The sequence below is a fragment of the Chanodichthys erythropterus genome, chromosome 5 (assembly GCF_024489055.1).
Source record: "Chanodichthys erythropterus isolate Z2021 chromosome 5, ASM2448905v1, whole genome shotgun sequence".
In the NCBI taxonomy this organism is placed as follows: Eukaryota; Metazoa; Chordata; class Actinopteri; order Cypriniformes; family Xenocyprididae; genus Chanodichthys; species Chanodichthys erythropterus.
Genome location: NC_090225.1, coordinates 4,892,501 through 4,906,479, shown reverse-complemented (window position 1 = coordinate 4,906,479; position 13,979 = coordinate 4,892,501). Strand labels below are relative to the sequence as shown.

The 13,979-nt window shown below is 41.2% G+C and overlaps 1 protein-coding gene across 6 annotated transcripts in view; it reads right to left on the bottom strand.

Moving 5' to 3' along the window:
- Window positions 1-329: 329 nt before the first annotated feature.
- klhdc3 (kelch domain containing 3) overlaps window positions 330-13,979 on the bottom strand; it is a 38,009-nt gene continuing 24,359 nt past the window's right edge. For all 6 annotated transcript variants that reach the window (XM_067385729.1, XM_067385730.1, XM_067385727.1 and 3 more), the window contains exons 9-11: window positions 6,839-6,912; window positions 5,307-5,385; window positions 330-2,631 (exon numbers count right to left, since the gene is read on the bottom strand). In XM_067385729.1, coding sequence (XP_067241830.1) covers window positions 2,565-2,631; window positions 5,307-5,385; window positions 6,839-6,912 — 220 coding nt within the window. In that variant the 3' untranslated portion in view covers window positions 330-2,564. The remainder of the gene's footprint in view (window positions 2,632-5,306; window positions 5,386-6,838; window positions 6,913-13,979) is intronic.

The window sequence follows — 13,979 nt, the reverse complement described above, 5'->3', positions numbered from 1 at the left end:
AAATCGCTTCATTTTGAGACATTATTCATTAATCTTCAGTTATTTTGCTTCTCCCGTAAATGTATCTTGATTTATGGGTATTTAGATATTTGTGCTGGAAAACAAGACAGAAACACTGAGGAAGAAGCTCTTTTTTTTGTAGTGTATCAATATTATTAGGAGTTCCTTTCCATTTAGTGTCAGACAAATCACGAATGAAAGCTTTCTATGCTACGATACATGGCAGCGAATCAAATCTGTCTTTTCTTTGGGAAAGATTCAATGGTCTAATGAGCTGTCGGAGGTCAGGAGAATCATCTTCAGGTGATTCATCACAGTTTGTTGGGAGCTGAAGAGCGTTTGACTCCATCGAGCGCCGCAGGTCAAAACAACCATGGGCTCATGACACGACATGAGTTTTAATGCTGTATTTGGGTCTGGAGAAGCTCGTCCCCAGAGAGAGTGACGATTGAGCTCACAGACGTCCAACACACGATCTGCGGCCATTAGCGCTGAGCTGAAGGCACAAGTTTAAGGTTCCTGTGAAAACGAGGAGGCCAACAGGTGGGATTCGTCCGATCACAATTCCTCAAGCAGTTAACCTTTAGCTTTCACAACCTTTGCTCAATAGAAGCCCATTAAGGTCATGTCCACTGAGAGATCGGCCAAATCAATCAAGCTTCATACGAGAAACGACGCTGCAGAGAGACATTAAGACTTTGCATTTAAATCTGACTGGTTAACTTGAAGACAGAAGGTTGCGAGCATCACACAGATGCTTGTGAAAGTGTCTTAGGCTGATCATGATGAAGACGTGCCTATATTGGACATCAGACAGAGGAATGGATCTGGAATGAAGCCATGCAGGGAGAATATTGCATGAAATGTCTTACATTCTAGAGAAATACATTTAAAAATAAGTTTTATTTAATCACTTCTTCTCAAAATTGTGCTCAAATCTGTAGGTGTTAAAAGAAACATCTTCTTAATGTGCTTTTTATATAGGCACACGTGTGTGTATTCCAGTACATTTAAGCAGACAGTACGCAAAATTATCATCAATTTTATTGTTTAGGAAATTCAAAAGATTCCATTTAAAACCCGTTTACAACATTGACCGAGTCGTAACTTGTGGAAAAGATTCATCCGCCACCTAGGAATCATGTGTCATTTCCAAACATCAACAGCATTTACACCAATCAGAACGTACAGAATGTAAAAGCTTTTCTTTAGTCTCTTCCTCTCATATATAAAACATATCTATTTTAGCATGTTAGCAAGACCATCATGGAAAAGGATCACTCATTTCAAGCAGCATGTCACTAAACCATCATTGCTTTCTTCCCTTGACCATCAGTCTCTATCAGCTACGGATCATCACGAAAATGCACTTCATTTTGGGACTTCATTTTTTTGAAGGTTGAACTTTCTGATGCAGTTTGTTTGCACAATATTTATTATGACAGTTTGATGTCAGATATTCACAATAACACAATAAAATCTCTAATAAAACATATTTCAAATCCGGTCAGAGCAGAAGCCGTTAAAACTCTGGGCGCTTCGATTCCAGACCTTCTGAAGATCTGAAGTGGCCACAAGAACATCAGGCACTGGATGAGACCCCAGAAACGTCCCACGGGACTCGAATAAAGCCGCACGTCAGACGCACAAACACTGACGCGGCGTCTACGTGTGCTTCAGCTTTGGCACCATCAATATCTATTAATACCGATATTCTGTAATCAAGATGAAATATAAACCGCAGTAATGGATCTGATTTTTAGGATGTTTGCAGACTCTGGGAATCTGGCATTTCAAAGCTAGGTTTGTAAGACGTGAACTGGAAGAAATTCAACATGAACGTCAGATTCAGATTCATCTCTGTTTGCTGGAAAACACTTGAGGTCGTTTATTAGATGGTGTCGATTTGATCCGATGTGAAACATCTTTTGGTGTGATTGAGTACATGAGAAAACATACTGTAATCTTTCACAACATCATTTGTTTGTGCGCTCTCTTTGAGATCTAAAGAGGGAGAGTTTTTATTGTGTGCGCCGAATGCCGGATCCTGAAGGATGCACGCATGCAGAGGGAATCTTTTCCTTTCTATTGATTGTTGAGTCAAGTTTTATTGTCAGAAGCACTGTGGGAAAACAGAAAACCACTCCAGTTCAAAGGAGGATAACGCAACATATGTCCAATGGTTTTTGTCTCCTCTTCACTGCCTTTCGATATGTAAGAGCACGTGTGCGGAGCGTAACGAAAGTCTTGCATATAAACCAGCAATCTGAACACACAAGCAGAGAAATGACAGATTACAGGTTAAATGACCTTCATTTCACTCCAGATTCTCTTTAAAACACTGTAACACTGATGAATAATTGGACTGATTTAAAAGCACGAAGGTCCGCTTCTCCGCAAAAGTTCAACGGTGGCAAAATCGAACTAGGAAAGTGCCGCTCGTCCGCAGGGAAAGGGCCTTGGCCCACAAATAGGTCTAAATGGAGAAACTTCAATCCGGAATCCAAACGGGTGAAAAGCAGCTGATCTCTGGAGCGGGCCGTTCCGAGGATGGTTCTGACGGCTCAGCCGTGAGAGGAGAATATGGGCCGGCTGATGTTGCTGTTGGTGGTCATGGCCGTCAGCTCCCACCTGAAGATCAGCAGACACAAACACACGCGTCACACTAGATCAAATCACCGTTTCAATCAGTCACACTGAGCGCAGTCATGTTAAAGGGATTTGCACAATCAAACTAACACAAACATGCTGTTTCCCTGCAGGAGGGCGGATGTGTGCCGGCTGCAGCGGGAGGGGCTTTCGTTAGACTCATTAAGATAAGACGCCACTTCACCATTTGTATTCTCCATCACTATCAGACAGTGCGTCTCCTCCACACACTTACCAGCCTCCAGTTAAAGGCTCTTAACACAGAAACCTTTCAAAATAGGGCTTGAAAATCGTCAAATTTGCAATCACGTTTTCAGATTCTCGATTCGGACCTCCAGAGATTGAGTGTCATTAGTACTGCGTGATTTTTGATTATTGGACACAGTTGGAAGAAGCTCCAGACATTAACATCTTTAAATCAGCTACTGTTTGTGGCATGTTCGCCACTTTATGTTAGATAATAGTAATAGTTCGGACTATAAAACTAATAATACCGATTACGGCAATAAATATAGCTGCAAGCAGCAATTAAAGGGGCCGAAAAAGGCATGAGTAATGCGAGCATGGATGGAAGCATCAGAGCAACTGCAACAATGAGTAATTAAAGACATTTTAGATCATTTTAGGCCCCGTCCACACAGAGACGCGTTTCAGTGAAACCGCACAATTTTAGGCGTTTCGTCCACACGGATCCGGCGTTTTCGAAAGGTGCAACCGGTATTTTTTGAAACCGGGTCCCAGAGTGGAAAAATTTGGACGTATATTTTCTGAAACGATGCTGTCATCACCCCATGCGTCGACCCTAGTCAGATGCGCTAATACCACAAAACAGCACCAACAACAGCAATAGCAGACTCTACATGCTTGCGTTCATGCTGCTGAACCAAAATAAAGCGTTATTTCTAAGCTTTGCTAAAGTTTGTATTCAGCGCGCAAGGTTTATGCGCATGCTCCAAGTCTTCTTCGTTGCTTTAAGTGCATTTCTGCGGCAGAATTACAGCGCCACATAATGGTCTGACATGTATACTACATTGTTTTGAGTCGTTTCGTGTGGACGCAGATATTTTTTGAGATGAGGAAAAAAAAGATCAGTTTAGGGTAAGCTCCGGCTTCGTGTGGACGTAGCCTTGGTCAAAATGGCTGAAAAATCTTAAATAGAATAACTAGTAATATAACTGAATTGCTTTCGACCAATAGGTGGCACTGTGAACAAATTGATGTTGTGTGGTCAGTGTAAAGAGACAATGACAAGCACAAAGTTTGGTGTCAATATGCCAAAGCGTTGCAGAGTTACAGCATAAGTGTGTTTTGGCAATTTGTTGATGCATCAAATGATAACGGTTTGGTATATTAAAACAAAATCCATAACTTTTTGCTGGCATGTTCTAAAGATGATCTGCTGCACATACCGAGTTTCGTAATGATATGCCAATGTGTTCGTAAAATATAGCATTTTACGACAAAACCTACTTTGGCATGCTCTTCGTCAAATTCGTTTGCGTGTTATTCGAGAATGGGTCGAGGAATCAACTTGAATTCCATAACTTTTTGTTGCCATGGTCTGAAGATGATCTGATTTTCGTGAAAATCAGAGCAATAGTCTAGGAGGAGTTTTAAAATTCAAAATGGTGGAAAATATTTCTTGACGGAAAATAGAGTGCATTTGAATCATCTTGAGCCGAGGAAAATAATGGTTTCTAGCTCTTTGGAGAGTTGGTGGAGCTACAGGGAATGAGTTAAGGTGATGATACATGGGGCAACTTTTTGAGCTATGTTGCCAAGCGACGATGCATGGGCACTTTCCCATTGAGAATGGGCAACAAATTACAAAATACTTTAGATCAAAATTTGTTGCCCATTCTTAATGGGAAAGTGTTCAAAGAACATCGCTTGGCAACACTGCCCGGCAAAATTGATCAAAACGTTTCCCCATTTTTCATCACCTTTAGAGACAACAAATTTGCTATTGAACAGTTCAGACTGTCCTCTATCTGTGTGCCATTCATAATTTCCTGCAAGTGGATCTATTGTCTGCCATAGACTTTCATGGCAGAAAAAGACATTCTGCAGAAAACAGTGATGTCATCATCCAGCTCAGTTCTCAATGCAGGAAGACAGAGGCGACAGTGACAAGAACCTAAACTCCATCAGGTGACAGGACAGAGAAAAAACCTTGGGAGAAGAAGTGTGTGTGTGCGTGTGTTTGTGTCTGTGCAGCTGCTGGTGTTTGGACTGAACCTGCACAATATATTTTGTCTTTGGTGAGAGCGATAATTCGTTTCACTAATTGGCTGAATTATTGGGCTTTGTTGCGGCTGTGGAGAATTAAGGTGTCTTCACTCTCTCCCTCCATCAGGAGTGTGTGAGTGTGAGTGTGAGTGTGTGTAACCTGATCAGTAAAGCCATGATCTGCTGACAAGAGCCCAGAGCTGATGAGGGTCAAGGGTTGAGGTGCAGATTGTTATCGCTGTCTCTGGTTTCACACTCATTCACTAGAAGCAGTAAACGTGAGTGTGTGTGTGTGCGCACTCTCATACGCCCTGAATCACTGCATGCTTGTTCGTCAGAAGATGCTGATGGGACTTTCATTCACATATGAAGGCTGATCGTGAGCCATACATGCGTCTTGTGGTCAGTGTGTTTATACGGTTTCTCACCTGATGTCATGAGGGAGTCCAGACTGATCCAGACTGTACTGAATAACCGCTAACTTGCATAAAGTCTTCAGATTAGGACCTGAAAAACAAAGCAAAAAAACTCAGTAACACATAAGTGTTCACTTTTAAAAATAAAGGTTCAAAGGTTTTTGCAGTGATGCCATAGAAGAAACACTTTTGGCTCCCCTAAGAATTTTTCAGTGAACAAATCTTAAATGAACCGAGTTTTTTTAGTGTGAAAAACATTTTTCCACTTTAAAGAACCTTTTGTGCAAAAGATGCTAATAAAAAAACCTACCTATAAATGATATCTTGCTTTTTAACCTATAAATGATATCTGCTTTTTAATAGGGTTATTCATTTTTAATAGGGTTTATAAGGCACTTAATATTCACTAATATTATAGATTTGACTGCACTGACACTATCAGATGAGAACAAAACTTGAACTGAATTGATCTGAATAATGAGCTGCTTTACAGCTGAAATTTGTCTTATATTTGATGAAGTTTGCAAGCTGACTTGACTATCAGAATGAATGGTTTTGCACGTCAGCGGCGCGTCATCAGAAGCGCTTCAGGACAACCCTACATGTCCTTCCGCTGACGTTCACATGTGAGTATTGGCCTCCACAGGACAGTCGAGTGTCTCCAGCGCTTCCCTGCTCTATTTTCACCTGTTCCTGTGGAGCTGCCCTGAAGATGCTGCCAAACTGAAGAGCCTTTATTTGGTGCCGGATGCACCTCGCCGTGCCCGTCTGGCCCAGAGAAAGAGAGGGAGAGAGAGAGACGGTCCACGGGGCTCTGTGAGCTCGCCCGCGTCACTGACAGAGTGCAAATCAGACGCTTCGTCATGATACGACCTGATATCGATTCTCTTAGCTAGAGATACGATATTTGCCGACACCTCAAAAAATGTTGCCATACAATTAGATTAGATTCAAGGGTATATCGATCGATATTACGATATTATGTCTATTTTACACAACAGGTTACATTTTTATTAGCTCACAAATGCGACCAAAATATATAACATGAATTCTTTGAAAATTTTGCACGTCCTGTATCACAGTTGGGACATTCACAACCAAAAATAAGTTATTTTACGCTCCAGACTACTTCTAAAATGTGCAATGTGTAAATCTGGTGTAAATCCTCATTAGGAAACAACAGAAATGAGGTACTGCAGTTGTAGAAAAAATATAAGTTACAAAATATAGCTGTTAAATCATTTTTATTTGATACTGTTTTTTTGTTTGTTTTTTTTTTCAAAATAAAGGTGCCACTTAAAAATATTGTTTTTGTACATTGTGTTTTAGTCATTTGATTGATGTATCATTACACCTCTATTCACTGACTGACTGCATTGCTTTTCATGAATGTATTGATCATTTGTCACATTTCAATCTTATTTTAGCTTCAGTACTGTGAAGTTAATCCACAGCAAGGGACACATGACAGGATTTTAACTATAACATAACTATTTAGCACTAATTAGCACAACTAATTAGCACTGAAACAGAATGAGACTCACTGAAGTCCAGGATGTACAGGTCCGAATGGTCCATGAGGTTGAACTCGTCACCCATCCCCTGCTCCGGACACGGACTGAAAGACAAGAGCATCATCATCAGCACAACAATCCCATAATGCTTCTTCAAAGGACCGTGGACAGGACAGGAAATCAAACCCGTCTGCGAGTCTCTTTGAACTTTACTAAATGAATGAGTGACCAGCAACTATGCAAGCTAGTTTTTGCCACTAAATAAAAAAAATAAAAAAGTAATTGTGATTTTTTTCTCTCACAATCCTGACTTTTTTTTCTCAGAATTCAGAGTTATAAAGTCAGAATTGCATGATATAAACTTGCAACTCTGACTTTTTTCTCAGAATTATGAGTTTATATCTCGCAATTCTGACTTTATAACATGCAATTGCGAGTTATAAAGTCAGAATTTTGAGCAATACAGTCAGAATTGAGTGATATAAAGTCAGAATTGTGAGATTAACATTGTCATTAACTCGTAATTCTGACTTTATATCTCACAATTCTGACTTTATATCTCACAATTCTGACTTTATATCACACAATTCTGACTTTATATCACACAATTCTGACTTTATATCACACAATTCTGACTTTATATCACACAATTCTGACTTTATATCTCACAATTCTGACTTTATATCTCTCAATTCTGACTTTATATCTCGCAATTCTGACTTTATATCACGCAATTCTGACTTTATATCTCGCAATTCTGACTTTATATCACACAATTCTGACTTTATATCACACAATTCTGACTTTATATCACACAATTCTGACTTTATATCTCTCAATTCTGACTTTATATCACACAATTCTGACTTTATATCACACAATTCTGACTTTATATCACACAATTCTGACTTTATATCTCTCAATTCTGACTTTATATCTCGCAATTCTGACTTTATATCTCGCAATTCTGACTTTATATCACGCAATTCTGACTTTATATCACGCAATTCTGACTTTATATCACGCAATTCTGACTTTATATCACACAATTCTGACTTTATATCACACAATTCTGACTTTATATCACACAATTCTGACTTTATATCTCACAATTCTGACTTTATATCACACAATTCTGACTTTATATCACACAATTCTGACTTTATATCTCACAATTCTGACTTTATATCACACAATTCTGACTTTATATCACACAATTCTGACTTTATATCTCACAATTCTGACTTTATATCTCACAATTCTGACTTTTTAGCATGCAATTCTGACTTTTTGTACCTTGCAATTCTGAGAAAAGTCAGAATTGTGAGAAAAATAGTCGCAAATACTTTTTATGTTTTTTATTTCATGGCAGAAACAAGCTTCCATAGCAACAGGTAAAAAACATACAGAATTCATTCAGTCGAGTGAAACGATCACTAAATGTTTGGCTTCGCTGTCTCCTCCAAATACCATGAAAAACACTTGATGATTTGTTCGATCTTTATAAATTTTATATTTCAGCAAACAAAAATAGGGGCAATAGTGTGAAACACAAACATTTTTCCATTCTGTTTTCTTGTTTTATTCTTATCCAGACCTGGAAATGACTAAACTCAAACTCTATACTGTGAGGAACCCTGAAACCTTGATGATGGTGTGAATACACAGATGTTTGGTGTGATCGCAGCTTCAGTCCTGCTGAACCACTCAACACTAGTTTAAAGGTTTAAACCTTTCAGTTTCCCACCCAGATCTTTAACCAGCAGAAAAATACAGCTACTCTTTTCTTCCCATGTTACAACATTGCTAAAAGAGGAAGCAGTGAGACTCACACACAGCTTATCAGGAGCAAACACACGGAGACCTGCAGGAAACGCTGGAGTATCTCACACAAACACTCCTTCCTGCTGACACACCTGCACTGAACACTAAAAACATCATCATCATCGCCACGGTCATCTGGTGATCCGTCCAGAACCGAGACCCGCTCCATCATCCCGTCACACGTCTCGAACCTCGGCTCTTGAGTGCAGGATGTCGTTGGGATTTTATGTTCCTGATCTTGCTTAAACAAACAGCTCGCTGGTTTAAAGAGAATCAGAGCGGTTCGGGGTCCCGGGAGGCCAGCTGTGGAACTCATTACATCCCCCGACCCACCGGGAGGTCAGCCAGCCCGGATTATGCCCAGACCTTTATCAGAGCCGCGGGCCGTTACATTAACGTACGCACGCTCCTATTTATTTACCTTCATCGGCCGTCGCTCTGCTCAGAGTTAATGAAACGTGCCCTATGAACCCCAGGAGCGGAGCGCTGTCACAAGGCCAGCTCTAAGACAACAGCGCAGCAACAAAACAAATAAAAGACAAAGAGACGAGTGACACAAGAGTATCGAGGAAACGAGTGGAAGAAAGATGGAACATGCAGATCCACAGAGAGCTTCATTAATGCTGAACCTCACAGATCAAGATTCACCGACAGCTCAAGCCAGCGCAAACACTCTTCTGGCTTTAAAACTACAGTCAGGATTTACTAAAGTCACGCACAGGGTTCCTACACATTTTCCATTTCAAAATTACATACTTTTCCAGACTCAATTCCCAAGACTCTCTGTAGATTTCCAGACCACATTTAACATAAATGGTTCATGCAGCATTTTTTTTCAGCTTTAAATTTTGATTTTTTTTCATTGATTTTCTCGAAGTGACAACATACAGAGCCCCTAAAATTAAATAAAATATAAAATATACAGACTTTTGCATGCACAAACTTTTTTGTGTCCTCAAGAAACTATTCACATGCGCACAGGATGTTTTTTTATGCTTACGCATTACAATTTCTAGTTTTATATATACTATAACCTATTTCCTTTCTGCCACATACTATGAAGAAAACAAGATCATGGATGCACATAAATTAATAGAGATCTATTTGCTCAAAATTTGGCTTTCTTTAGGGTAGTACCTCTAATATCAAGGCATAATGTCCAATTTAACACATCCTCTGTGGCGACAGAGAAACCATGACACAAAATGGGCTGATGGCACAATACCACTGTGTGCATTGTCCTATTTGCCAAGATCAAGGGTCTATAAAAAAGACTTGTACTGTAAAAAAAAAGTGTTCAAAATTTGGCTTTTGTTAGGGTAGTACATCTTATTTCAAGGCCTTAGGTCTGCTTTAACGCATATTCTGTGGTGGCCACGAAACCACACCGCGAAATGGGCTGATGGTGCAATACGGCTGTGCGCATTGTCCTATATGCTAAGTTTAATGACGTCTGATAAATAAATGTAAACGTACAATTGTTTCCTAGCTAGTTTCTAGTGTAAGTGTACTAAGCTCAATAAAAGCTATTGAGATATTACTATCAAAACGTTCAATCACAGCATCAACACAACCAACTGACGCAAAGACAAATAAAGAGCCATTCAGTGCACATGTTGGGTTTCCAGTAGCAGAAATGACTGAATGATCACAGACTGACAGCAGCGGATGATAAAGGCAGTGAGCGGCTCGCATCCGCGCCAAACCCCAGACAGACAGACAGACGGGTCGGGTGGTGCAGTGAGACAGCTGATGCGGCCCGAGCGCTTGACGGTGTGAAAGTGTTTTGTGAGTTTATGAGGTTTCCTGGTGTTTGACGGCTCATTTGTGTTACATGATCAGCCAAGTATCATTGAGGAGGTTCCTCCCCCTTCACTCACTCACACACACTCCCCCTATGAAAACACACTTGCTGTTGGTCGTAACACCGCTGGGAATGTCGACTGGAATCTTCTAAAGCTTCTCTGCCTACAATCACCTCATTAGCCCGAGCGTCACCTTCTTAAAAGGTCACTAATGAAGAAATGAAACCCCCCGTTCGAGAGAGAGAGACACTGTTTCTCTACAGAAACTAGAAAACTTCCTTCACAGCAGGATCTCTCACTCACACACACACACACACACACACACACACACACACACGTTTAATGCGTTCCATGCATCCTGGTTCTGACAGGGAAGTAATGCGCTTGCTGTTTCCTCCTCTTCTTTCCCGATGAGTGCCGAGAGCTCACAGAAGTTCAGGAACTCATTGTGTGCTATGACTTCCTGTAGAGAGTCTTATCTGCGCAGCACAGATTCATTATGATCCTTGTTGACACAAAGATGTTTGTTGGTAGTGAACATCACACTCGATTAAACCCATCATCAAACCAAACTAAACAAAACGAGCAAACCGAGACCCACATTTTCAGAGTTTGCTTCCAAACTAACTCTGAAGCATTTCGACTGAAATATGAACGCAACACAGACCAAAGACATCTAAACGAACCAAAAACAAAACCAAAAACCCTGGTTCTTCTTGTTACAGTTTGGTACAAGCGTCAGAACCACGTCTCCTCACAGCAGATCTTCGCTTGTGTGTAACGGAGGGATTCCTGCTGCTTTTTTGACTCCTTGACACAGTTTATAAGCTCTTTGTAATGCCGTCTGCTGTTAAAAAGTAAGCTCAGAATCGATTCGAGAGAGAATCGCATTACATTCTGAAAATAACAGAATCAATCCAGATTCATTGTATCGAGAATCGATGTATTGTCCCATGCCAAAACCTCTGGGTAATAAAAATGTGTAACATCCAGTGAACAAGCCCTCCATTGATCCGTGTGGAACGGCAATCAGCCTCTACATATCATGCAGATTGAGTCCGGATCTTAACCTCAGGTCTAAACCCTTCAGGTCGGCTATTAGAGACGCTGATGTCCGATGCTGGATTAATAACGTCTGAGAGAAGCTCGGCAGTGGTGGAAAATGTGGCTGAACTGTGCTTATGGAGTCTGGGTTTAAATTTAGACGCAGCAGAGACAGAGGTCGAATCCAGCTGATACCAGCAGCACCGCTGAGCCCGTGTGAAAACAAAAATCAGCACAAATTATCACAGAAATGCCATTATCTCTCTGCTGTAAACACGGGAACTGGGAAAACAACGGATGTTTGGGGCAACTGGCTTTTGTACGAGTTTTGGATTGATGGAATGGGTTACGCTCTCAACCAACAGAAAAAATCCTCTGAATATAAAGAGCACAGACTGCGGATCTGCTGAAGACTAGCAGTGAGTGGCCGTCTGCACTAAACTAACTAGCTGTTCAATTCCTTGCCATTGTCAGTATCTGAAGCAGGATTAAACCCGATTAGGCACTTCAATCAAAGATGGACACTTATCATTAATACTGGAATACTGTCAACACAAAACATGTTACACTGATGATGATGAAGACACACACATGAACTCAATGGAGATGATGTGAATGTGACGGGCGTATCGGGTCAATGAATCGACGGATCGGGTTGGAGAATGTCTGTTGTGTTGGTGCTGCTTCTGGAGAAGCATGAGAGCGTCTGCAGATCAACTTAAGTGTGTTTCGTCTAGCAAGCAAAGTTTTAAGCTGAAACTCTGTACAACTGACTAGAGCCGTCTACAAACACACACTGCAGGAGGCACAAACACACACACACACACACTCAACATGAACGCACGTACATTCAATACGCAAACTCTCTCACACACACTCACATAAACTCCACATCCACATGCACACACACTCAACATGCACACACTCTCTCTCACACACACTCATCATGAATGCACGCACACTCAACACTCAGCACACACACACATTAACACAAACTCAACATGCACGCGCACACACTCGACACACACAAACTCACACAAACACACACAAACTCACACAAACACACACTTAACAAGCACACACAAACACACACTCTCTCTCACACACACTCATCATGAATGCACGCACACTCAACACTCAGCACACACACACATTAACACAAACTCAACATGCACGCGCACACACTCAACACACACAAACTCACACACACTTAACAAGCACACACAAACACACTCTCACACACACACTCAACACACACTCACACAAACACACACTTAACAAGCACACAAACACACACTCTCTCTCACACACTCAAACTCAACATGCACGCGCACGCACACACACTCAGCACACACTCTCACGCACACACACTCGACACACATTCACACAAACTCACACAAACACAAACTTAACACGCACACACAAACACACACTCTCTCTCACACACACAAACTCAACACACACGCGCACACTCTCACGCACACACACTCGACACATCCACACACAAACACACACTCATACAAACACAAACTTAACACGCACACACAAACACACTCTCTCTCACACACACACACTTTCTCTCACACACACACACAAACTCAACATGCATGCACACACTCTCTCACGCACACACACTCGACACACATCCACACACACTCACACAAACACAAACTTAACATGCACACACAAACACACACTCTCTCACACACACAAAAACTCAACATGCACGCGCACACACACTCAGCACACTCTCTCACGCACACTCGACACACATCCACACACTCAACACACACACACTCACACAAACACACACTTAACACACACACACAAACACACTCTCACACACACACTCTCTCTCACAAACACACACACACACTCAACACGCGCACACACACTCTATCTCACACAAAAAACACACACAAGCATTCTCTTACACACACACACACACACACACTTAACACGCATACACAAACACACTCACACACACACACAAAAACACACACACTCTCTCACACACACAAATACACACTTAACAAGCACACACAAACACTCTCACACACACAAACACAAAAACACACTCTCTCACACACACAAAAACTCAACATGCACGCGCACACACACTCAGCACACTCTCTCACGCACACTCGACACACATCCACACACTCAACACACACACACTCACACAAACACACACTTAACACACAAACACAAAAACACACACACTCTCTCACACACACAAATTCACACTTAACACGCACACACAAACACACTCACACACACACACACACACAGAAAACAATTAATCTGATAGAAAAGTATGAGATGTACTGACTAATATAGTAAAACAAACTGTGTGAGTGAGAGTATGAGTGAGTGTGTGAGAGCGTGTGCGCAATTTGTGACATATCAGGACACAAATGTGTATAATGACATGGGTATGACAGGTATTAGTGTGGAATAATTGGCGGGTCATTCAGAGATGCAGGAGGCTGATGGGA